This window comes from Uloborus diversus, chromosome 8, assembly GCF_026930045.1.
Source record: "Uloborus diversus isolate 005 chromosome 8, Udiv.v.3.1, whole genome shotgun sequence".
In the NCBI taxonomy this organism is placed as follows: domain Eukaryota; kingdom Metazoa; phylum Arthropoda; class Arachnida; order Araneae; family Uloboridae; genus Uloborus; species Uloborus diversus.
The window spans coordinates 91,668,715-91,696,251 of NC_072738.1; the positions used below are offsets into that span (position 1 = coordinate 91,668,715).

The following is a 27,537-nucleotide window of genomic DNA, read 5'->3' on the forward strand; positions in this document are numbered from 1 at the left end:
CAGTGAAGATCAGTGGCCCTCTAATAACTATCTACTCCCTTGCTCATTACCACCTCTTCCGGTAATCTGTTCCAAGGTTCCACTACCCTGCTAAAATAATAATTTTTCCTAATATACCAATACAAAAGTGACGACCAGCAACAGGCTCTGGGTCCAACTAGAATGGTCCTAGTCAATTAACAATCCCCAGTGAAGATCAATGGCCATCTTAAAACATCTACTCCTGTGCTCAATACCACCTCTTCCGGTAAGCTGTTCCAAGGTTCCACTACCTTGCTATAATAATAATTTTCCCTAATATCCGTGTTAGCCTGTGATTTAAATAGCTTAAAACAGTGACAACTTGTCCTGTTTTCAGTTCTAAACTTTAGTCCCGTAACATCTTTCATTTTAATAAATTTAAACAACTGAATCATGTACCCTCAGTCTCTTTTTTGCTAGTAACACAGTACAAAATTAATTCTAATTGTTACTTATTAGTATTATCACATTTAAAGTAATTTTAATGTAAGAAAAAACCTTCAGGTGTTAATTTTTTTTTAAATTTTTTTTAATACTCATATTTCATGGTATGATTGAATAATATGATTTCAAACTTTAGTTAGAATTTTATAAGTAATTTTTTGTAACATTTATTTATTTGAAAACATATGATGCTAGAAGAGGTTTTGGTTAAGTTTGAATGAAATACCAAAGTCAAAACTGAAAACAAACATTAAATTAAAACTTAAACCAAAAAAAATGTATCATTTTCTGTTGACATCAGTTCATTATTTGTTTCATTTAAGGTTTCAATATTTGATATTCAAACATTTTAAAAATTTTATCTCTGCTTTTCGCTTTGTAAATGCATAAGTGGCATTGGGACTTCCATGTGACAGATAAACATATGTCAAAAATTACTTAATTTTAAGTGTTTTATAATGTCTATTAAATTTAACATTAATGTTTATTTTTTTTAAGTTTGTGTTACCATGAAAAAGCTTCTGAATTAATTTATTATTATTTTTTAAATATTCATTTAAAAAAACTCTCACAGTTTTGGGTTTAAACAAATGCATGTGTGATATTTTAAAATCAAAAGGAACCTTAAATAAGAAAAATCAATGTATTTATTTATTATTGTTAAGTTCTACATTTTTAATTTCTTACTTTCAATTTGCTGAAAAAAAAGTGGATGAAATGAACAAAATTATATTTGTTCATGGCAGTTTTTCCCAATGTTTTTTTTTTTTTTTTTTTTTTTTTTTTTTTTTTTTTTGCCACGAAAAAAACAAACGACCCTGATTACAGTGTTTTAATTCCATTACAACAAAATTCCTGTTACACCGAACAAAAACAGCAGTCCCTTGAAGTTCACTGCAATGTATTTTATGTCAGATTTCTTGAAAATTGAGCTTGGTGAACAGATAACATTCTACAAACTAACATGTGATTTGTGTCACTTTGTTGGTAAATCAAAAAAATTTCTTAATTGTGTTCATGTGTGGTCTGTTGCTTAAAATTCCATGATATATTCCAAATGATAATTGTCTTCATAATTGCAAGTTGCAACAGTTGACACTAACAAGACACAAGCTATTATGCAGCTTGAGGATTTTGTGTTTTCCAGGGAGGAGGCTCTATTTCATTTGAAAAAACTTAAAGCAACTAAATCTCTAGGACCAGATAATATTTATCCAAAAATATTAGTTGAATGTGCAGAGGAGCTAGTGGATGTTATTTTAAATATTTTCAATGCTTCTTATAACTCAGGGACAGTGCCAGAGGACTGGCAGCTGGCTAACATAACATCGCTCTTCAAGAAAGGGTCTAAAGGTAATGCTGAGAGTTATAGACATGTAAGTCTGACTTCAGTGGTTTTTAAGATTTTCGAAACTTTGATCAAAATTAAGATTATGACTTTCTTAGAGACTAATAGTCTGTTGACTAGTTTGCAGTATGGGTTCAGGAAAGGTAAATTGTGTGCTACTAATTTATTGCATTTGTACTACAACGTTACATTGGCTTTAGATAAAAGTGTATGGATGTTGTTTATATTGATTTTCAAAAAGCTATTGATAAGGTACCGCATGTTGCTCTTCTCAGCAAACTATCTGATATGGGAATAGGAGAAAAAAATTTATTTTGGGTTACAAATTGGCTGACTGGCAGCTCAATGCCATTAAAAGTTTCGAAAACCTAATTGAGTAAAATTTTTGTTTTTTTAATTTTCATAAAATTTACTCTACACAAAAGCATTTTTTCTAATGTTTTTCTTTTAATAATGAGCAATAATTTTAATCCTAAATATTATTTTTGCTGAAATTATTTTTTTTTGTTTTTAAAACTGCAATTTCACCAATTTTCGGTTAAATGTTCCACTATTTGAAAAATGAGTTGACGCTGATTTCTCTTCTTCACTAGTAAGTTGCAAATTAAAATAACTTGCTAATTTAACTGCTCGCTCAGTAGGGGCACACTCAGGATTGTTTCCTGGGAGGGGCTAGAAATTTCGCAAGAATTTTAGACAAGCAAAGTGAAAGGCAAAATCAGTAAAGTTTTAAATGGCCCTCCCCCGAAAAAAAAAGTTACAAGTCCCAAAAAGCGCAATTTTAAGGAGTTCTTATTGACGTCAGAGAATAAACAGAGGTGAGCTTTTCAGGAGAACTGTCCCGAAAATTATTCTCAAGCATTGAAAGCGAAATTTTAGTGATGTTAATTTTAGTGATGTTAATAGGAGATGGGGAGGGGGGGTAGATGCTAGGTGAATGGAGAGGTTCATAACCCTCTCCGTAAAGTTTTTAGAAATGATTGAGGAAAAATGCAATTGAAGGCTGTCATTAGTGGTATTAGTAGTAAAGGGAAAGAGTTCAGATTTCCTCCGAAATATATTCAAAATCGAAGTCTTTAATAACGCGCGATTTTCAACTATTTTTCGTGACGTTAGGAATTTGACATTTCTTATCCTGTAATAAGTCCCCAAGACTCATTTTAGGCAACTTTTGGGCGAGTTAGAGAAGAAGGAGAGGGTAAGTAGAAATTTTTCACCTTTGGAAATTTTTCAAATTTAAAGGAATTGAAAAAAATTTAAGTTATCTTTGATGAAATTAGGATGGAGTTTGGCGATATAGAGCGCACTCCTAGAAAATTTCCAAAACTCAAGGCCCCCCCCAAAAAAATGCAATTTTAGGCATTCTTTGGTCAAGGGGGTTCATCTTCATGCTACTAGGAGGGGCTTAAGCCCCTTAGCTCCCACCGTGGGTGCGCCACTGTCGCTCAGCACAATTATTTACTATCTTCAATGCACACTACTTCGTTGGTTGTGTTTAAGCACTTCTTTCAGTCCAGGTATAGGAGGAAAAACTTTACTTTGGTTTAGAAATTGGGCGACTGGAAGGAAACAAAGAGTAGTTGTGAGAGAAAACCATTCTAAATGGAGTGATGTTTTAAGTGGGGGGGGGGTTAGTTTTAGGGCCTGTCTTGTTTATTATTTTTATGAACGACATCAATGAAAATATTTCTGGAAGCATGAATTGTTTTGCAGACGATGTAAAAGTTATAGGGATTGTAGAAAATGTGGAACAAGTAAAACAGCTTCAAAAGGATTTAGATCATATTACCGTAAAATCCCGAAAGTACCCCCCCCTATCGATTATAGCCCCCCCCCTTTTTTTGTGGAAAGTGAAGTCTCATTAAAATCCTGATTATACCCCCCTCCCCTCCCTTCGCCTGAAAATTTTCCGATCATCTTCATTTGCCACTCCCTCCAATAAAAGAAGGATAACATTTTCTGCTTTACTTGGAAAGCATTAACAAAGGTTTAGTTCTCCTTCCATGTGCAGTTTTGCTTTTCTAAAAAAAAAAAAAAAGAAAGAAAGAAAACACAATGATTTAAACAAAAAAGGAAAAAAAATGGTCTCCATGGTTTATTCCTTCCAAAATGTCTAGACTCCGTTTGATGCAAGGGCGCCTTTTTTTTTTTTTTTGTTCATATGTATTACAAAAGAAATTTATACGATTGTAATGCATTTTTTTTTTTCCTTTTGGAAGGAGCATTTTTGTACTGACTTGTGAAACTGAACGATCTTCAACACGGCGCCATTTTGGAAACGTGACGCCATTTTGGAAACGTGTTGCTTAAAAAGTAGCGCGAAACTTAAAAATAACCTTTTTAAAAGGAGAAATAATGTAATTGAACAAGTTTAGGATCACAAGAAATGTAAATTTTACTAAATCAAGTAAGAGATTTGTCTGTGTTTGCGTTCACGAACTTTGTAAAGCTCAGTTTTCGAAATTACGATTTTCATAACGATTTTGCGGCCGTGATTGCGATTTTTGCTTCTATTCTGAAACAAGAACATTAAGATTTTGTTTCTTTTACTGTAACCTTATTACATTCAGTACATAATGAATTTTCAAGCTATAAATTATAGGGGTTTTGCCAACTTAAGGTGCAAAATCCTTTCTTTCGAAAACAAATGGCGCCCTCATGCAATTTATTACTACTAGAAAATTATGACATGTTTTTTTATTAATTAATTTCTCTCTCTCTTCATTAATATTAACTCTTTTTTACTGATTATTTCTTTTCTGTACTCTAAAATTAATACTACTAAAAACAATTATTTTGGCTAATTTTTCAGAAAAATCTCGATTATAACCCCCCCCCCCTTCTGAAATCAACAAGTTTTGTTTTGAAAATAGGGGGGGGGGGAGGTTACTTTCGGGATTTTACGGTACTAAGTGGGCGGATAAGTGGGGTATAGCAGTTAATGTAGGGAAATGTGAAGTGCTACACTTAGGTCATGGAAATAAGCGTGCAAGTTATCATTTACAGGGTTCAGTCATTTGTCAAGTAGAAAATGTTATTGATCTGGGTATCTTAATAAATCAGGACTTGAAGTTTAGTCAACAGTGCAGCATTGCAAGTAACAAAGCCGACAGAATGCTTGGGTTTATCAATAGATCTATTTCAAACAAATCTAAGAAGGTTCTTCTGCCTTTATATCGGAGTCTAGTGAGACCTTATTTGGAGAATGCTGTTCAGTTTTGGTCGCCTTATCTGAAGAAAGATTTTTCTGTATTGTAATGGTTCAAAGAAGGGTAACTAGTCTAGTAATTGGACTTTCAGATTTAAATTATGATACCAGACTTAATAGACTTAATATGTATAGCCTAGAGCAAAGGAGGATCAGAGGGGATATGATTCAGTTGTTTAAATTTATCAAAATGAATGATGTTAATGGGTTGAATTTTTGCACTGAAAGCAGGATGAGGGGTTATTGTTTTAAGCTATTCAAATCTCAGGCCAACCTGGAAATTTGGAAAAACTGCTACTTAAGTAGGGTTGTAGGCACTTGAAACATCTTACCGGAAGGGGTGGTAATGAGCAAAGGGATGGACAGCTTTAAGAGGGCTATTGACCCTCATTGGGAATAATAAATTGATTAGGACCAGCCTAGCTGGGCCCAGAGCCTGTTGCTGGTCATCACATTTGTATTTGTAATCCATTGTATTCACTGTTTAGAAAAAAAACTAATTTCTTTATCAGTTATTAATTGCATTGGTACATACATTGGTACTTCATAAAAAGTTATGTGTAACTTTTTCACTAGGTCAGAAAACAGTCTTAAACTCTGAACAAATAGTGAAATTGACTTCTGGGACCTTACCTACTCCATTGAATGTAGCCATTCCTGTTCCAAGTCAGCTACAAGGATCTAAAACTGCAGTTTTGTCTGGATCAAACAGGACTGCTCAGAATAAGAAGGAAGCTGATGGCCTCACCCAGGTAACATCAGATATTCAATCTCAAAATTCAAATCTTAAATTTCAATGAAATGTTTATCTTTTTGTGATAAGTTGAAATCTAAGAAACAATGTTGTAACTGCACAGAGTAAGAGTTGCAATTTTAATTTTTCATCATGCAATATCAGCATTTGAAAAAAATATTTTTTTATCTGAAATAATATAGTAATGTTGTTGAAACGTAAATGGTATAAAAATGTACCCCTGTTGAGTTTCAGTGATAAAATTTAGCATAGAAGAAGGAAGGAAATTATACATAATTATGAGCAACTTTTTATGTCGTGTAGTGCTTTTGAGTAAGAAGTGCTCTTAATGTCCCCTCATAAACTTACACCCCACCCCTATTTTCCGGGGGGGGATCTTTTTCTCCCCCTTGAACATGCATATAAGATTGCTCAAAACTCTTATGTTTGAACAAAGAGTTCCCGTTTTCTTTTCAGAGGTCTTTCATTCAGATTGACCAAAAGTTAAGTGCCTTAATAAAGAATTGCAATGTCTTGAAAACCACTTCAAAGTTCTGGCATTAACATAACTCTAATAACCAAATTTGCTTTATTTATGTTTAGTTCCCCCCTCCCCCATCTTTGTAGATTCTGTCAACATATACCATTTATGGACATATTTTCATTGAATTGTTACGAAAGCTAAGATCCTGCCTGCCCAGAAATATTTTCAAGGGGATCCTATATTGGAAGTGCATTAGGGCGTATTTAAAGAAGCGATATGACTCTCTGAAATACTATTTTGAGTAGATTTAGATCGGGATACAAATACAAATACAAATGTGACGACCAGCAACAGGCTCTGGGCCCAGCTAGGCTGGTCCTAGTCAATTAATTAGACCCCAATGAAGATCAATGGCCCTCTTAAAGCTATCCACCCCCTTGCTCATTACCGTCTCTTCCGGTAAGCTATTCCAAGTGCCCACGACCCTGCTAAAGTAGTAGTTTTTCCTGATTTCCAATTTAGCCTGAGATTTAAATAGCTTAAAACAATGACCCCTTGTCCTGCTTTCCCCACAAAAATTTAATCCATTTACATCTTTCATTTTGATAAATTTAAATAACTGAATCATGTCCCCTCTGACTCTCCTTTGCTCCAGGCTATACATGTTAAGCCTATTAAGTCTGGTATCATAATCTAAATCTGAGAGTCCCCTTACTAATTTAGTTACCCTTCTTTGAACCCTTTCCAATACAAAAAAATCTTTCTTCAGATAAGGCGACCAAAACTGAACAGCGTACTCCAAATGAGGTCTTACTAAACTCCTATATAAAGGCAGAAGAACTTTCTTAGATTTGTTTGAAATAGATCTATTGATAAACCCAAGCATTCTGTTGGCTTTGTTACTAGCAATACTGCACTGTTGACTAAACTTGAAATCCTGATTTATTAAGATACCCAGATCCATAACATTTTCTGCCTGATTTATGACTGAACCCTGTAAATGATATCTCATACGCTTATTTCCATGACCTAAGTGTAGCACTTGACATTTCCCTACATTAACTGCCATACCCCATTTATCTGCCCACTTCGTAATATGATTTAAATCCTCTTGAAGCTGATTTACTTGTTCTTCATTTTCGACAATCCCCATAACTTTTACATCATCAGCAAAACAATTCATGCTTCCAGAAATATTTTCATTGATGTCATTCATAAATATAATAAACAAAAGAGGCCCTAAAACTGATCCCTGAGGAACCCCACTTAAAACATCACTCCAATTAGAATGATTTCCTCTCACAACTACTCTTTGCTTCCTACCAGTGAGCCAATTTCTAACCCAAAGTAAAGTTTTTCCTCCTATTCCTATGTCAGCTAACTTGCTGAGAAGAGCAACATGCGGTACCTTGTCAAAAGCTTTTTGAAAATCAATATAAACAACATCCACACATTTTTTGTTATCTAAAGCTGAGGTAACCTTGTCGTAGAAATGCAATAAATTAGTAGTACAGGATTTACCTTTCCTGAAACCATACTGCAAACTAGTCAACAGACTATTAGTCTCTAAGAACTTCATGATCTTAATTTTGATCAAAGTTTCGAAAATCTTACAAATCACCGAAGTCAAACTTACAGGTCTATAATTCCCAGCAATATCTTTAGACCCCTTCTTGAAGAGTGGCGTTATGTTAGCCAGCTTCCAGTCCTCTGGCACCGTCCCCGAGTTATAAGAGGCATTGAAAATAATCAAAATAACATCCACTAATTCATCTGCACATTCAACTAAAATTTTTGGATAAATATTATCTGGTCCCGGAGCTTTAGTTGCTTTAATCTTTTTCAAATGAAATAAGACCTCCTCCCTGGAAAATACAAAATCCTCAAGCTGTATAATAGCTTGTGTCTTGTTAGTGTCAACTGTTGTGATACAGTTATCGTTAAACACACTGGAAAAAAAGTTATTTAGAACATTTGCAATATCCCTATCGTTTTGGATTAAATTTCCATACTCATCAACCAAAGGCCCAATTTGACTGCTTCGAGCTTTCCCAGAATTAGCGTAAGCAAAAAACCTCTTAGGGTTCCCATCAATGTCATCTGCCAGCCTTTGCTCCAATTCCCTTTTCTGAATCCGTACCAAATACTTAAAATTTCGCCTTGCCTTACCATACTGGAGCCTCTCCGCACTGTGACCAGTTTCTTTAAACTTACGAAAAGTGGCTTGCTTATAATTAAGAGCTTCTTTAGTCTCCCTGGAGAACCACATGGGCCAAATTTTGGTACTAACACCTTTTCTCCTAAATGGAACATAGTCCCCAACGGTATTAGCAAGTTTATCCTTAAATTCCGTCCACTGCTGATCTACGTCGTTATTTTCCAACCCTGACGAAAAAACCTCTTTCAAGCTCTGCCTAAGTGCAACAAAATCGGTGTTTCTGAAATTGGGCACAAACCTAAAATTATCATCTTTGCACACTTCAAATTTAACCCGGAACCTAATGCTGTTATGATCACTATCTCCAATATGCTCCCCTACACTCAACCCTTGAACAAAACTACCTATGTCACAAAAAACTAGATCCAAAATGGCCTCCTCTCGAGTTCCCTGAGTTACAACTTGATCTAAGAAACAGTCACCAATTACTTTTAAAAATTCCTCTTCTTTGCCATTACCAGGATAAAAATTATTCCAATCAATACCCGGAAAATTGAAATCCCCCATTATGATAACGGATCCTTTACTGGACATGTCACTTATAATACGGTACATCTGTTCATCTTGTCCCTGGTTTGAATTAGGTGGCCTATAAATGTTTCCAAAGCGTAGCTTTTTGCCCTTACTGCTCATCAACTCCAGCCAAACCATATCAATATCAGTAGGCTTATCATTTATGACCAATTCATTGCAGATAAAATTGTCTCTAACATAAAATAAAACCCCACCACCTCTTTTACCTACTCTATCCTGTCTGAACAAATTATACCCAGCAATATGTAATAACTCTGCATCAGATTCGGTAGCCCATGTCTCTGTAATTCCAATAACATCCAACTTCTCATCCATAACTATGCTTTTCAATTCATCCATCTTGTTCCTAATACTGCGAGCATTGGTATAGAAAACTTTAAGCATGCCTAAGTTGCTTTTATTTAACACCCTGAAATTTCCTAAATTACAATTGTTAACATTACTACTCTTGTTCGTCACTTTATTTCCATTCCTAGCAATACCTAAAAAAATTTCATTCTCTCGATACCTGATGCATGAACCATGCCCCCCATTCCAACTTAGTTTTTTGACTCCGAAGCCCTTAAAATTAATCCACTAACCATTTTGACCCCTGTAGAGCTCAGATGCAGGCCATCCCTAGCAATCCAATCCCGTTTACAATGACTCCATACATCAATGAACCTGATACTGCGCTTTTCGCAAATTGACTTCAGTAGCAAGTTCATACACCTCGCACGTTGATTTAGCCAGCTCCTGTGCACTCCATACCTGGGAAGCAAACCAACCACTTGGACATTCGTCGAAAAGCTGGTTGCTTTATCCAACAGGGATTCCCATTCCCTAGAAAACTCCTCATTTTTACTGTGGCCTACATCATTTGTTCCCACCCACAAAGTAACCATATCCTCCTTATTCAATACTCCCTTCTTTTCAGCAACCATATTAACGTCTTTTACCCGAGCCCCTGGTAAACAACACCTAGCCACCTTACGCTTTACTCTCCCAACTGTGTTACCCACCTCCCTTACCATAGAGTCCCCCAAAATTACACCCTTAGTTTCCCAATCTAACTCCTCATAACTCCTCATAGGACCCATAAACCCCTCTTTTGAGTACAGCTTTGATGAAAGCAGCAAAAATCTCATTGCCATCGCAAAACCATTTGCAAAAGAGTTTAAAGTATAAAAAAGTGCAATTCAAATACCAATTAAGGCCACCTACACTTTAGTCTGTGATGCTTCATTTTGATCTGCAAATATGTCATGTTATTGCACGTGATGTCAGACATATTGAGCATGTGATTTCATAAATTTGGAACTTATATCTTTTTTCTATTATGGTAATAAAACATATTTATTCACCTTTTTTTTCATTGTTTCAGTTTACTTTTATTTGGCTACCTTGTAAAAACAATTCAGTTTTAAGTATATGCAAAATGTTGTAGTATGTATGAAGCACGTCATAAGTTCCCAGATGATAAGTTATTGCCATGTTGCAGCAGCACGGGTGGAAAAATCAATGACAAACTGCAGCAATTTTCAAATTCTGATACAACCTGATACAAAACGGCCAAATTCGGGATTTTTTTGCCAAACTGCTCTAAAAATGAGATTTTATTATCCAAAAAGTTCCCTACAAGAAAAAATAGCTATTATATTCATTTTTCGTCATTGAAAGCTAAAAAGAAGCTTAAGTTAAAGAGAATGTAAAGAATTGCTTATGTGTACCGAAAATTGCGTGCTGTGCTTTAAGTGCCAATCCTTTTGCATCCTGTAAATTTTTCAACAATTTTAAAAAGTAAAAGTTATTTTCACCTATATTACTTTAAATTGGCTTATTTTATTTTTTATTTTATAATTATTTCATGTTTTGAATAAAAGATGTAGTGGAATGTGGGGAAAAATGAAATAATGGATCAAAGTGAAATGGGAAAATATTTACTATGCTTTTAGCACCATTTATCTAGTAATATTTTAACTATGTAGTATTGTATGTAGTCTACGCCAGTCAAGAAAAAATTACCTCTGAAATTCAAAGAATATGATAATACAAGTCCTTTTCAAAAATTGATGCTCATATTGTAATATTTTGTAGTAAGTCAAAAATTAGTATTGTCATTATAAAATGATTAAATTCTTGTTATTAACATTTAAAATATTAATTTATGCCTACTTATATTCGGTGCAGTATTTATTTGCTTAATATTATGCTTATTTGTATTTTAAATGCTTTGTACAGTTAGTCAAGTGCATATGTGACAAAGCAGATGGGCAAAGTGAAATAGTTTGTTTCAGTTACTTATACAATCTTTTATAAAATCACTTATGTATTCATTCATTTATTCTTTCCTTTTACCATCATTAATTTAATAATTCCCTTATTTATTCATTCATTTACTTTTTTTTTTTTTTTTTGTCATTCACAATTTTATTCCTTCATTTACTTTTTCTCATGTATTAACTTATTCATTTGTTAATTGTTTTATTTCCTTTTCATTAATTCATTGATCCTTTTCTCTCATTTTACTCATTTATTTGATCAACAATCAAATAGAAAATATTTCATTAGAAAAAAATATTCTTTTTCACTTTGCCCCATAAAAAAAAGTGAAAAATTTCCACCTTTTTTTGGAAGTACAAATTTACTGCTAACAATAAAAAATAATGTTTCGATACAGGTTTTATTTTCAAATGCATCGTTCTTTCTTTATGTACCGTAATTTTCAGCACTATTTCCAATTTGTTCGTTTTGAAAAAGTTAGTTCTCTTAACTATGTCACTTTGTCCCACATTTCCATACTTATAATTTAATATTATATGTATAAAAAGTATCCTAAGAATTAATAAAAATATTAAAATTTCTTTTTTTAAAAACTATTTAAGCAGTATAATCTCTACCACACATACATGCATCCATTTCTTTTGAAATATTTTTGAAAAAGTAGTTTCTTTAGCACATTACTACTGGCTGCCAAAACAAAATATAGTTTTTTTCCAGTAAGTTACCCCCCTATAACCAGGGCTAAGGCAGAAATACATGAAATACACTGCCAGATCATAAATTCCAGCCGAGGATTGCAGTTTCGTGCTTATTAGCACTCATCAGCCTGGCATAGGAAGTGACTAAGATGGAGATGGAAAAACCTCTTAAGGAGGCCAAGAATGCCTAACAAACTGGTAGCTAATATAGAACTAGCACTGACCAGACAAATAACAGAATCAATGCTTCGGTGTGCTAATAAGCACAAAACTGCAGTCCTCGGCTGGAATGACTGAGCTGGGAGTGTATTTCATGCAAAATATAGTTTATTCAATACATTATCTACCGGATACTACCAATGTTAAGTAAGAAAATTTTCTCTGGTACCTGGTGAAATTTGAACTAATCAAAAGTGACACATCGACAGTAAGTGAAGTTAACTATGATGCAAATGTGAGGCCACGGCAGGTAATGTGTAAATCGACATACAAAACAGTAAGTAATATTTTTTTTTCTTCCAATGGCTGGCAGCAAAAAAAGGTTACAAAGAACAAAATAGCAAAAACAAACACAATACACAGAACAAGGAAAAATACAGAAACAATAGGGTGAAATATTTAGCTGCCGATACGCTCTCTTGCTTCCCAATAACGGTCACACAGGCTACGTCTGGAAAGCTGGGTGCAAGTGTGCAGGTGACGAATGTCCATTTCTTCGTTTGAATTGCAAAGGGGACAATTGGGACTCTTCACAATCCTTAAGCGGTAAAGATGTTTTGGTAAACAGTCATGGCCAGTTAAAAGTCGAAACAAAGGCACTGACTCTGCTCTTGGTGCTGAAGGGACAAAATCACGGTTTATAAACCAAACTTTGTGGTTGCTTCTAGCTTTTAGGTCTTGCCAAAAAAAAACTCTTGATTTTTTCCTTATATATAACTTTATTGCATTGAATGGGACTGGCTCATTTGGTAGTTGAATAATAGCAGACCCCCTCTTGGCCAGAGCATCAGCAAGCTCATTTCCTCTAATTCCACAGTGTGCAGGGATCCACTGCAACACCACTTTTATATTCTGCTGCACCAGATCGTTAATGAAACTGCGACATTCAGAAATTTCCTGCGATTTGCAGCTCTTTATCGATGCTATCGTCTCAATAGCCGCTTGAGAATCCGATAGGACAACGCATCCCTTAAGTTTAAAATCATGGTATTTCAATTGATCTAGAGCCAGGTGTATAGCTTTTACCTCTCCATCGAATGCAGAGGCATATTTACCAACAGGAATAGAAAAAGAAAAGTGCTCACTGTAGACGCCTGCACCTGCATTTATATGGTCTGCTACTCTTGACCCATCGGTATATATATGTATCCATTCACTTTCGGGGTATTTAGTGTAAATCGTCTTCAGAGAAATGGCCCTAAGAACTACTTGGTCAGTCTCACTCTTTAAAACAGGCTGTTTCAAATTTAAATCATAATTCACTGGTTCGTATTCGCATGGGTTTGTTGGTAAAGGGAGCGACTGTAGGTTAGAATTGATGTCATACGTTCGTTTTGTATCAAGCGCAAACTGCACAAACCCCTTTTGCGTTTTGAGAGATCTCGGGTGCAACTCCAGTTTCCATTCATTTCTAAATGGTATTCTTTGCATTTTTTCAAATAAAAGTAGAGTTTTCTCCTCTATGTATGATTTTATTGATCTGAAATTAGTAAATAAAAACAATGCATCCAGTGGTGTTGATTTCACGGCTCCTGTTATTAGGCGGAGTGCTTGGTTATGTATAGTTTCAACTCTGTTTAGGACATGTTTTGATGCAGTGCTCAGTACCTCACAGCAATAGCTCATTAATGGGAGAACAAACGTCCTATAGGTAATTTCAAGCGTATTACGACTACAGCCCCATTTGCAGCCCGCTAGGCGTTTTAATACGTTTAAACGTCTGCATACCTTTTCAACAGTCTTCTCAACGTGGGATTTCCAATTAAGCTTGCTGTCAAAAGTTACTCCCAAATAATCATATTCATCAGTATGGGATAGAATATCCTGTTTAAATTTTATTTCAGGTTTTATTTTCTTATGTGCAAGCGAAAACGTCTGAACATCTGACTTTGAAGCATTTAAAAACATGTTATTATCACACCAACTGGACAATGCCCCCATAGCTCTGTTAAGTGTCTCCTCAATGTTCTTGACTCCATTGCGTTTTTTAGTTTCAGTCCATATGACCAAATCATCAGCAAAAAGAAGGCATTTAATACCTGGAATAGATTTAATCGACTGGATCAAATCATTGATGTAAATGTTGAACAAAATACAACTCAAAATTGCTCCCTGGAGCAATCCAGTATGAAGTAATTTGTATTTTGAAAAGTCAGTTCCACATCTTACCCTACACAAACGTTGTTTGATAAAGGTGAATAACCAATTAAACATATTCAAATGGACGTTCAAATTTTTTAACTTAAGAAATAGTTTTTCTTTCCAAACCAAATCATATGCGGATCTAAAATCGACAAAAACTGCAGTTAAATAGTTGCTTCGATCTAGAGCATCTTTTACATCTTGACTCAATAGAGCCACCTGCTGGTTTGTAGATCTATGTACTCTAAAACCTGCTTGTTCATCAGCAAGTAATCCCTTACTTTCAAGGTACCAATTAAGTCTATTAAAAACCATTCTCTCCATCGTCTTACCGAGTACACTAGTGAGGGAAATCGGGCGGTAGTTTTTCAAATCATTTGGATCCTTGTCCTTTTTTAAAATTGGAATAATCAATGCTTTTCTCCATTGTGAAGGTACTATACCTGTTCTCCAAGATTCATTAAATATTTTTAAAATTGTCTGCAATGCGTTAGGGCCAAGGTGCCTTAAAAATTCTGGATGTATTCCATCTTCACCAGGTGACTTTTTGTCCTTCAAAGAGGCAATCGAAAGACGTAGTTCAGACATGGAGAATGGATTCACGAAAATATCTGTGGAAAAACCTAACTGGGGTTGAAATTTTGATCTTGCCTTAATTTCTCTCTTCAGGACCTTCGAATTTCTTCTTGCAAAAGGACTCTTCTTTTGATTTTGTGCCAAAAACTGTACAAATGCATTTGCTATATCTTTATCAGAACACAAAGTTCTGTTATTGACCTGTAAAAAAGTCCTACGTGGAGATGATTTTTTACCTTGTATATTCGCAAAAAATTTATAAGTTTTAAGGCTGTCCGATTGGTAATTAATTTCACGCTTAGCGTTAATAATAGCTCTCTTAAAAATTGCTGCTTGTTTCCTCCATGCTCTGACAGCTACAGGACTACCAGTTATCTCAGCTTCTTTTCTAAGTCTGTTTCTCAGCTGTTTTTCCTGCTCGAGATTTTCATTCCAAAAGCTTCTATAACATTTAATTCCACCTCTTGGTATCCACTCTTTAGCGCACGCAATAATAACCTTATTAATTGTATGACAAGTTTTGTCAATGCTGTTTGAAAAGTCAAAATTCTCCATCTTCAGCGATTCTTCTAAAGATTCTTTAAATTCCCTCCATTTAGCCTTCTTGAAATTCCAAGACATCTTGGATACATCCTTTGGAGGTGTTTGGTTAAACTTAGCAATATCGATGTTTGCCACAACCATTCTATGTCCTGAACCAGGGTCATCAATGACTTTTCTTGTAGTTTCTTGGGCAAGATCTGCAGAGACCATCAGGAGATCTGGTGATGTTCCAATGCCGTTATAGTGCAAAAATGTGTGTGGGTCGTAAGCTTTAAAAATAAGTTCCAATACGCTTGTATTCAAAAGGTCTTCAACTTCTGTACCCGCTGTATTTACATCCTTATATCCCCATAAACTCGAGTGTGCATTAAAATCGCCAAGGAAAATAGTCCCTTCCGAAATATGTAATGTTGTAAAATCTGGTTTATTATTGGGAGGGTTGTAACAACCAAAAATCCTAAAAAGAAAGTCCATCTTCCATACTTCTAGACCTATTATTTCACATTTGTCATTAGTTGTTCCCATTTCTTTTACTATTTTGAACTCAGATGTTAGAATACCTTTCACACCCACAAGTATTCCACTAGCAATCTGGCGAAATTTTGGCAATAAATACATAGTGTATCCAGGGAAAACATAGTACTTCAATTTCTCCATAGTAAGGTTTGCTTCATTTATGATAATGACATCAATATCATGAGTATTCAAATTCGTTAATAATTCACTTCTTTTCGGCTGAGACATGCCACCCGCATTCCACTGAAACACATTTAGCCTTACTCCGCCACGTCTTCGTCGATCATATGGATATCGCATAGAGTGCCTGCCAAAGTTGTAGACCATTCTGCCGATTAAACCGTTGCCCAGGTGCACCACGTGGAGGTAAGTCTACAATGCACCCCCAGTAAGTAATATTGAGAGCAGCATATCCTTTTTTTTTTTTAATTTTTCTATTGCCTAAAAAGAATCAGTGAGCTTTCTTTTTATATAAATGTTGATAAATAATTTCTTCAGTAGTTGTTAATTAAAATTTTGAAATACTTTCAGCTTCTTTTTTAAGGATTTTTAAAATCTTCAAAGATCTAAGTACTCAAAAAGTCTTTAAAGCTTAAGAAGCTTTTATGTATATATTTATTCATTTTTTCAAAATTTTATTTGTCGGTTCAAGGGGTCTTATTTATTTAAGTATTAAAAGTAAAATTTCATATATTGATCCAAGATGAGAGAATTTAAACATTGTCTACAAGTTTGGTTGTGTACACCTGAATAACTTATTGATATAATGGTTTCTAAACTATATTCATGACATGTTGAAACATAAAAATTTTTGTTTCTTCGAAGTAAATCTTTAATTTATGCGATTTTTTAAACTTTATTTTATTTTCAGATCTGTCTGTTGAAGAAATTGTTTTTTGCACCCAAAAACTTTACTTTTAAATCAGCTAATCAATTCCAAAAAAAGTTTTTTTTTTTCTTTTATACCAAAATAAAAAAAATCTCACATCTTTATACTAGCATCCCCCCCCCCCCCCCCCCCCCCCCCCCGCCGACCCTTCTTTTTTTTGTAATAATTAGAAGCTGTTTATAAATATGTTTTTTGAAGGGTTTTTTTTCTCTCTCTCTCTAGTTTTGTATGTAATAAATATACAAAAGGCATTTTCAAATTGAAATCCTTTAATTGTTGTCAGTGTCATGTAATGCTATAAATAAATAAATGACAAATGTTTGCAACAACTGTTAAGAAACATACTCTGTATAGCTGTTTGCCAAAAGTTGAATTGTCAATTTTGTCATCTTTTCAGGAGTGTGAAAACAAAACATGATACGTAAAGTTATCGAATTTCAATGCAGAATTATATGAAAGTTTTTACTGTACCATGTTTGGTAGCTCATATTTTTTCTGCTTAACAAATTCTGGCATAGAAAAATACCACTCTAAACACATATAATTATCCGTAAAGTAGAACATGGTCAAATTTGACCTATCATTTTTTTAGCAAATAACCGCAGAACTAAATTCAGATTCTTGTTAAGTATGTATTATGATTAATCGTACTTTTACTAAAAGTTGTTTTTGCGCTTTTTTTAAATTACAATATTGCTACCAAATTGGGTTTTAAAAATTATTTATGTACTTTTCTGTTACAAATGTTTTGTATTTGGTTCAAACTGTGTAGTAAGTGTACAAAACTTAAAAAATTGTTACGAAACTGTGAATTCACCTGATACAAAATTTGCATTTTTGCTGATACAAAAATGCAAAGCTGATACGGAAATGAATTTTTGATTTTCCACTGCTGAAAGCTTTCCAATGCTTTCCGGAATAAAGGATGCATCCTCTTTCTATATTTTGGATGTTTCCTTTTTTTATCCATAGAAAAGGAAAGACGAACCATCCCCCCCCCTCTTCCTTTGAACCTTGAACATATCCACTTCCACAAAATTTTTCTTCACTGAATTAAGCACAAATTTCTTCAGAGTTCTTTGTGGAACTTATTACTAATAATGTTTGATTTCGCAAACAGTGGACTTTATTTACCGAATTATTTCCCACCCTCCTACCATGCTTTATCCCATCATATTTAGAAAATATTTCATATTATTATCCACAATTCAGGCATTATTCTTTTTCTTTTTTAGTTTTGTGCAGCTGCGTTAAAAAGACAGGAAAGAATAATTAAAAACAGACAGTCTGCACATCAGTCACGAATGAGGAGAAAAGAAGTAAGTTCTTAAAAGCAGACTTTTTAAATTAAGTGCTGTTAAACAAGGGATTATTTAATATTTATCTTCTATATTTTGGGGCATAGAATATTTAGTGTCAAATAGTCTTCTATCTTTTGAACTAAAGCAAAATAAAGTTACAATTTAACCTCTTCTCTGAAGACAAAAACTACCACGCACCTGGAAAACATGGAAAACTGGAATTGTCAGGTATAGATATGAAAACAGTCGGAAAAAACCTTAAAATTTCCGATAAAACAGGGGAAAAAACATTTTTTTTTCAAAGTGGTTTATTTTCGTTCTGGATTTTTTTTTTTTTTTTTTTTTTTTCATTTTTTCAGGAAGTTTTAATTGAAATTTTCAGCAAAAAGTAATAAAATTAAAAATTTCTCATACTTAAGTTCTCTGATGCTATTTCCTTCTCCCTTCACCCCCTCCCTGTATGTTAAAATACTGTCTAACTTTGATAATGCAAGTAATTGTATGATAATATAATTTACATACAGATCGAAAAACATTTGATAATTTTCGCACAAAAAAATGAATTTTTTTTTTGACAAAAGTATTTCAATATCAATTAGAGGAACCATTAGAAGTGAAAGAAAATATATATATACGGGTCACATTCTCCAGAAAATGTTACTTTTGAACGCAAATATTTTTCAATTTTGAAACTTTTTTTTTTTTCATTCTTACATGAAAGTGTTACCTACTAAAAGTAACCAGAAACAATGTCCCAGCTAAGTTCCAATTATTTAACTCATAAATAAAAAGAATTAAAAGATGCCTTGTTCACGGAAATAAAAAAAAGAAAAAACTTTTAATATTTAAAAATTTAGACCAATTTAATATCAAAGTAGTATTTTGGTTAATTGTGCAAACAATCAGCTATTTGAAGGATTAGTGGAACTATAATATTAGGTCTTAATTCGTAGTTTCAAATGTATGTTAAAAAATAGTATTCAGTAAATTTGAGGATATACTGGCAATTTAAAATTTTGTTTGCCTATTATTGATGTATTTCCTCTCCATCATTTATTTTCACTTCAGAAATAATGACATTGGTAAGGTCTGTCACGGAGGCGAGATCCACGGAGGTGAGGAATTTTCCATTAATATAGGCATAATAGATACATTTTATAGCAGAACTTTTTTTCTTTGTTGCTACAATCTGCACACGTTAAGCATATGAAACAATGTTCACTTCTTTTTTTACATTAATTTACATCCCTGAAATTCAAGTTCATGGAGGTGAGAAGTAAGAAGAACCACACTAAATTTTTAAAGCAAAATCTATCCTCTTATTTTTCGACAAAAGTCTCACAACTTCAACTATGGCTGAAAATAAACAAGGGGGCTCCTTTGTTTCATGGAAAATAAAATTTGATGACATTACTTGCTAAGCGTTAATGAGGAATGGCATTTTGTGTTTAGGTAGCGGAGGTGAGAATTTATTGTGTGACATGACACCTTGTCCTACTAAAACGAACTGAAACACAATATTAAAAAAAATAAATATACTTAAAGAATTAGTATTTGCGACACTTGTGAAAGGAATCTTTACTAATAATAAAGCTGAAAGTCTCTCTGTCCGGAGGATGTCTGGATGTCTGTAGGATATCTGTAGGATGTCTGTAGGATGTCTGTGACGCGCATAGCGCCTAGACCGTTCGGCCGATTTTCATGAAATTTGGCACAAAGTTAGTATGTAGCATGGGGGTGTGCACCTCGAAGCGATTTTTCGAAAATTCAATTTTGTTCTTTTTCTATTCCAATTTTAAGAAAAAAAAATATCATAAGATGAACGAATAAATTACGAAATTATCATAACATGGAACCGTAACATGGGCACAAGCCAAGTGGCGAGATACGAAATTATCATAACGTGGAACCGTAACGTGGGCACAAGCCAAGTGGCGAGATACGAAATTATCATAACGTGGAACCGTAACGTGGGCACAAGCCAATTGGCGAGAAAATTCACTACACATCATTTGTAAATATACAGGCGAACCAAAAGACCTTTTAATTTGCTATTACGGGCGAAGCCGTGCGGGTACTACTAGTAATAAATAAATAAGTATATACTTTTAATTAAACAGGTTATTAAGCAACATAAGCATTCACACTAGGTGTGTGACATGCCACGCAGGTGAGAATTTACTTGTTGTGAACCAAAAACATACTAAAATAAAAATTATTATTAAAAAAAGTGTTGACATGTTTAAATAGATATATTTTTATGGAATTGAAAATCATTGTTAAATGAAATGTTCCTTAAAAATTTTTTAACTCTTAGTTTCTTTCTTTGCAGATAAATAACTTTTATTTTATTTTTTTTTTTCTTTCTAATGTTTGTCCAATGTTTTTTCCACTTTATCATTAATTAAGATCCAAAGAGTTTCCAAAATTCTTCAAAAGAGTTTGTTTCTTTAATAGATGTTTCTATACTGATGATACATTAAAAAACTGATACTTGACTATAATATTTGCTTGTTGCTTTAAAACTATGATGTAATAATGTAACTTTTTGTAAATAGTAATTGAACTTTTTAATTTTTAGTATGTTGAAAACTTGGAAGCCGAGTTAAAGCAGATGACTGCTGAAAACTGTAGTTTGCGAGAAGAAAACTGTCAACTGAAATTAAAAATATCTGTTCTTGAAAATGAAGTATGTGTATGGAAAATATTTTTTTTTGTTTGAAATATATATTTCTTTTCTATGTTATAGTAAATTAGAAACATTTATTTAGTATTTTATTTATCCTTATTTGTCAACTCTGATATTTTCTTCCATCAAATTATTTTGACTGCTGCCACGTAATTGAATTTTTAACATAGTTCTTGCAAGTTATTTGCGTTTTGTTTTAGTGCTATATTCTCATCAACAAAGCAACAGATTAAAACATCTGATGACTCAGTTACGAATATTCATTAGTCACCAGTGGCCAGTATAGTAATAATTTCATTAACAGCTTGTTACTTTCTTCTATATCTAATATATAGAAGAAAGTATTGGATTCATGCAAATTTTCAAATTTCGAATTTTGACGGATTTGAACGTTTTGAGGTGTGCTGAGTCCATTTAAACTATTTTTGGAAATTGTTTGTGTGTGCGTGTCACGTCTGTGTGTGACCAGTTTTTTGTGGCCGCTCTACAGCAAAAACTACCGCATGAAATCGAACAAAATTTGGTACACATATGTGCCCCTATGTGAACTTGTGCCCATTAGTTTTTGGCGTGAATTCCTCCAAGGGGGGGTGTAGCAATGGGACGTTTCTTGAGTTACGCGTGCTTGCTATTCCTCAGGAAGTAACTGGCGGAATCAAACACAATTTGGTCCATATGTTGTCATTAACAGGAACAGGTGCTGATTCAATTTTGGTGTCAATAACTCAAACGGGGGTTGAGCTATAGAACATTTTTTGTCCTTAATTGTGATTGCTGTATCTCAAGAAATAATGAACGGAATGAAAGAAAAATTTATCGGCAAGTAGCCCTTAGTGGGTATAAGAGCTGATTTTATTTTGGTGTCAACAGCTAAAAAGGGGGTAGCGCAATCGCCCGTTCTTTTTTTCCATTGTGAGTGCCTTATCTCAAGAAGTAATGCTACGATCTGGTTGAAATTTGGAATATATGTGAATCCATATGTAAACAGGCTTTGGTTCAATTTTGACGCCAATCGCTCCAAGAGGTGTTGATTTTTTTTTAAATAAAAATAGCTTTATTAATGCAACAATAAGAAAGATAAATCGTAATAGATTGTCGTCTGCGTATTTCTCGTGATTTTAATTGTACGGAAATGATCGGAAATATTATCTCAATGATTTAAAATTTTTAACTGTTGCCATCTTAAGTTTGTTAACAAATAAAATATTTGTAATTAATTCAAGCAAGGCTTTTAAAATAACTTTAAATTTTCGCTCTTTGCTTTGCTTTTGCAATAATTCAGACATTGGGATGGTCGTCAAGTTTTTGCATGTGTAATTTTGTTTTTGTTGGGAATATTGCTTCCTCGTCAAGCATGGGGAGGGATCAGGAAAAAAAAAGAAAAATATAGAAGAAAGTTTTGTGTTGGCCACAACATACTAGTTTTTTGTAATGGTGGCCACTTTTGTTTACTCAAATGGTTAATGATTTTTTTTTTTTTTTTTTTTTTGAAGTTAAAAATAATAAATACATTAAATGTAAGTAAGATATTTTTGATAACTTAGTTCATAAAAACTATCTTGATTTTTGTGGAAAAGATTATACTAACTTATGAATGCCTTTTGTACCCTTTAAGGTCATTATTAAGTACATGGGAAGGGATTAATTATAATCACTAAGGATAATTTCAACTTGCTAAAAGGATTAGTTCAGGGATTATTTAAAAAAAATTGTTTTATATGGAATTAGTAAAAAATGATATATGCTAAAAATATAACTATAAAACTAATTTTTAAAATGACAGTAAAAAGAGTGCTGTTCATAACTTAATTTTTCAATTTTCTGTTTTGCCATTATATATCCATTATTGATCTATCTTAATAATATTTTGTTTGCAGATTTATAAAATTTTAGTAAGTAGAAACTATATTTTAGTACACTATTTTGCTTTTATTCTGTTAAGTGTTAGTAGTGATAGTGAATTTGTAGGTACATTTGTGATTCTTTTCTTTTTTTTTTTTTCATTTGTTGTTTAATAGGTTTTGAAGCTAAAATCTACATTTTCTCCTAAGAAAATCAAAACTACATTCTGTTTCATGTTTGTGATTTGCATACTTACTTTGAATTTTAGCAACTATAGGTAAGTTCATTTATTCATATATACATTTATTCATTTACTAGAAAGTCGCTCGTCAAGGTATGATGGATGAAAATTGCTTCTACATTTGAACAAAGCCATTGCCTGTTTGGTGATATTTTGATGGTTGAAATTATAACCCTTTACCCCAGTGGATTAACCCTAAACTCCATCTGGTAGCAGTTATTGTTGACCATTTTTTCATTTCTTCATTCCCCTGAAATCACACAGTCTTGCCGCTAAAACAGTTAAGTTACCTCAAGTTCAACCTTGTCACAATAAAGCCTTTCCCTGCATGTTAAACATTACCGAAACATATTATCAAATTATCATGCCGTGGCACGAGTTTCATTGTTGAAACATGTTGGTTACTCAATCATTTTCTATTATATATAAGAGGATTAATAGTACAATCGAACTTGCTTATTACGAGCCCTGATTTAACGAGAACTCAGATTTAACAAGGAAATTAGAAATATTTGGTTAGTACAATGTTAAGTCCATGGGAGCAAAACTCACTTTTAACGAGCAAATCCCGCTTAAAACGAGCAATAATTTTGTGATTTATAAAATTTCTATTGAGTTCGAGCAAAATGATAAGTTTTAAAATCTTAAAATAAGTATTATTTGTAGTTGGAGAAACATTGAAAAATAACATAATTTGTAAACGTCAGTGTTATCATTTCCGAGATACTTGTTTCCCATTATATTGTTGCTCAAATTCAAGCTAATTCAAATAAAAAAAGTCAATGAAAATGACAACGATAGCAAAAATTGTGAAGAATTTGAAGCTGAATTACCATTAACCTACTTTTTCAAATCCAGGGGGTGAAAATGACAGTGTTTTGGCCAATGTGTGTTCCCTGAAAGACATCAATAAAGCAAGAAAAGGATAGGAAGACAGTTCAATGAAATTTACCAAAATTTTTGGCACTGTAGAAAAATTGAAAACAAGCAAATTTTAACTTTTTAAACTGTTGTAATTTTAACTTTTTTTCACAGACTCTGCTTTTTACCAGCACTTGGCTATAACGAGCACAAAAAACCCTTCTCTCTCGTTATAAGTGAGTTCATCTGTAATTAAAAAAATAAGTTGATAGATTAAAAAATTTGTTGGAGGAAAGAACAATCACAAATCAGTAAATTCTAAATGTGATTTCTGTGGAGAATCATATATTTTATAAAGAAACTTGCTATGAAATATTATTTTTTATTTTTGATATTAAAGTTGTACCTTAAAAAAGACGAAAACTTTCATTTTTTTTTTTTTTTTTTGCATCAGGCAAAGTGAAAAATAAAAACTCTTTCTTGTAAAATTTTTTTTGTTTAATTATTTAAAAATATTTTTCTCATCTTATGAATAATTAAATAAACACATAAATGAATAAATATTCGAACAATAAATGAATAAATAAATTAGTCAATTAATAAATGAGAAAAGGTAATTGAGGAATAAAATAGTGAATGAAAGAATAAATAAGTGAATTAATGAATGATGGAATGTAAAAGAATCAATTAATAATTGAAAATGTAAGTGATTTAATAAATGAATGAATATGTAAACAAAATGAACCACTTCACTTTGCCCCGTATGAACTTAACAAGTTGATTAAACATTTAAATAGCACAACATGTCAAGTATTAACTAAATAAGTAATGTACTAGTCATCAGTAGGTCTCAATTAATGCTTATAATGTTAGTTGAAAGAACTGTATCATTTTATAGTAGCAAAAACTTTTTAATAAACCGCAAAAAGTTACATAAAATGTATCAAATTTTGAAAATGACTTATTTTATTATTTTCTGTTATCTTTAGAGCTATTCATTTTTTGGCTGGAATCTATTTGTTTAAGAAATTAGTTAAAATATTGTTAGATAGGTAGCATTGCAAACTAAAAATATTTTACCATTTTACTTTGTACCGCTATTTCCCTGTGCCTACTACATTTCCCTACTTTCAAAAAAAAAAAAAACTGTAAAAAGATTATCTTGTTAATATGTATAGCCTGGGACAAAGGAGAGTCAGAGGGGACTTAATTCAATTGTTTAAATTTATCAAATTGAAAGATGTTAAGAAGTTAAGTTTTTGCACGGAAAACAGGACAAGTGGACATTGTTTTAAGCTATTCAAATCTCAGGCTAATCTAAATATTTGGAAAAACAATTACTTAATTGCGGCTGTGGACACTTGGAACAGCTTACGAGAAGAGGCTGTAATGAGTGAGGGGTAGGTAGCTTTAAGAGGGGCCATTGATCTTCATTGGGGACTAATAAACTGAGTAGGACTAACCTAGCTGGGCCCAGAGCCTGTTGCCCTGTTGCAGGTCGTCGCACTTGTATTTATGTAAAAACATAATGAGACAAAACAATTTTTTTTTAATCTTACTTTTGTTTTTAGTAAATTACTTGACTTTTGACACAAATTATTGTTGTTCAATGCTTTTTAGTTCCGTCTTTGATGCCAAAAAAATGAAGCCTTTGAAACAGGACATTGAAGGGCATCGATTTGGAAGAATTTTGCTGTGGGAGAATGAAAATGGAACAAAACTAACCAACAGTTCCAAAACAGACTTTCGGAGCAAATATGTAAAGAGAGAAGTTGCTTCTTATATTGAAGAGTGGGATCAATCCTATAATTCATCATCTTGCCATCATCATATCAATAAAACAGAATCTTTGAGGTAGCAATGATTTTCACTTTTATTATTTCTTTTCTGAAATTTGCTTTTATTAGTAACTATGGTTTCAAAAATTCTTATTAGATTTGTTGGAAGAATACCAAATGTTAAGAAATTGCAGAAATATTTATAGTTAACATTACTTCATCATACTACTATAACTTTTCCTGAATTTCCAACAATGTATTAGGTTGAAAGATAAAGTTAAGTATTTTGATCTAGATGATTATTCATTATGATGTTTTCGTTTAAATATTTGCTCCAAAATAATAAGCATTTTTTTTTTTCTTGTTTTGCTGTTTTAATATGGTTTTTTTTTTAAATGAAAACTGAAAGTTTTAAAATTGTTAAAATACTTGTGCTTTGTTTATTTTAATGCACAGTTCTCTAAATAGATAACTTTTCATTCTATATGCTCTTGTGTACTGTGCATTTTTTATATTATTTCTGTATGACCAAATGATCATGCAGCAAAAGGGTCAATAAGTGATTTAAAAAAAAAAGTGTCAAAGTTTTGAGGGTGAGCAAAGACTTAACTGAAAATATTTTCAGTGAGTGGTGTGCAAACAAAGAGTAGTAAACTCTAATATATTGGGCTATAGATAAAAGTAACTTAAACTTTCTAATAGTATAAACAATGCTCCAAGAATTAAATTACTCAATACTTGGTTTTTAACAAAAACTATGTCACCTTCTCCACACATTCTCCAGTCTGCTCTTTTGTCATGATGTCGATAACATGCATTTTTGTCTTCGGGGTGACCTGAACTGATGAGATGGAGCAGGAAATTTTCCTCAAAACTGCCTTTAGAAGATGCTATGCATCTTTTCAAAAGGGAAAAAAGCTTCAATAATAATGTAACAATTAAACTATAGAACCTCAAAAAAAAAAAAAAAAAATCATTGCAAAATAGTGTATAATAATTACTTTGGTAATTTATCTTTTTTTATTACTACTATCCAGTTACATATTATTGACTAGTAAAAATATTCAAGCATTCCGTCTTTATATCATCTAAAATTTACAGGTTGGAGAATGATCTCCTTGGATGGGTGGAAAGAGTCGAAAAGAAGCAGAAGTTGAATCATTCCAAACTTAAAAAGAATAAGATAAATCTCAAGTCTCCTGTATTGCCTCTGCCAAAACTGCAATCAGGTCTTAGACAAAGAATGGTTCAAAGAGATGTATGGTAACTTGAAAATTTAATTATCATTGAAGTATGTATAACAAATCGATGACTGTTTATTATACATTTTTTCCAAGAACAAATGTTATCCCACTGATGTGACTGCTTTCCGGACTTGTAAGCCATGGTCCATCCAATATGTTTTCAAAGACCACCACCCACAAACCTATAAAGTAGTTATGTTATTGATATTGTCTGTCAAAGTCTCAGTTTGAATATTTATTCTAAATTTTTTTTTCTTGTGGCGTAATGCAGGGGTTTTCAAACTTTTCCAAACCTTGGCACCCTTTGGACAATTAAAATTTTCTCAGGGCACCCTAATTTATCTCAACTGTATATTAAATATTTTTATATCCATATATAAGTACAGTAGAAGACCATTATAAGGCATACCTTGGGACCAGAGCTTTTGCGTTATACAGGTTTTGGTGTTATGTTGGTCATTTCACAAATTTTGAAACTAATATTCAGAATACATCTATATATTAGCATTTCAGAATGAGTTTTATCTGCAATGAGCATAAAAGAACTAATTATACAATTAATCATTTCCAAAGAAATGTGTTTCACAATCAAAAGAAAGTGAACTATCCTATACTTCTGCTAGTTTCATGGTTTTCACAACAGCTGCATTTTAAAGAGTCATCTGGTATTTTCCTTCACTGTGAATACTAATTTTCATTTAAAAGCTTTGAAATTAAGATAAAAAGATGAAAAAGTGTTTCAAAAT

General features: G+C 32.8%; 1 protein-coding gene across 1 annotated transcript in view; it reads left to right on the forward strand.

Moving 5' to 3' along the window:
- The first annotated feature begins 1,364 nt into the window (after nt 1-1,364).
- LOC129228484 (cyclic AMP-dependent transcription factor ATF-6 alpha-like) overlaps nt 1,365-27,537 on the forward strand; it is a 38,381-nt gene continuing 12,208 nt past the window's right edge. Inside the window, exons 1-7 of the mRNA XM_054863165.1 lie at nt 1,365-1,452; nt 5,598-5,773; nt 18,071-18,154; nt 20,718-20,825; nt 22,844-22,944; nt 25,390-25,623; nt 26,649-26,810. Coding sequence (XP_054719140.1) covers nt 1,365-1,452; nt 5,598-5,773; nt 18,071-18,154; nt 20,718-20,825; nt 22,844-22,944; nt 25,390-25,623; nt 26,649-26,810 — 953 coding nt within the window. The remainder of the gene's footprint in view (nt 1,453-5,597; nt 5,774-18,070; nt 18,155-20,717; nt 20,826-22,843; nt 22,945-25,389; nt 25,624-26,648; nt 26,811-27,537) is intronic.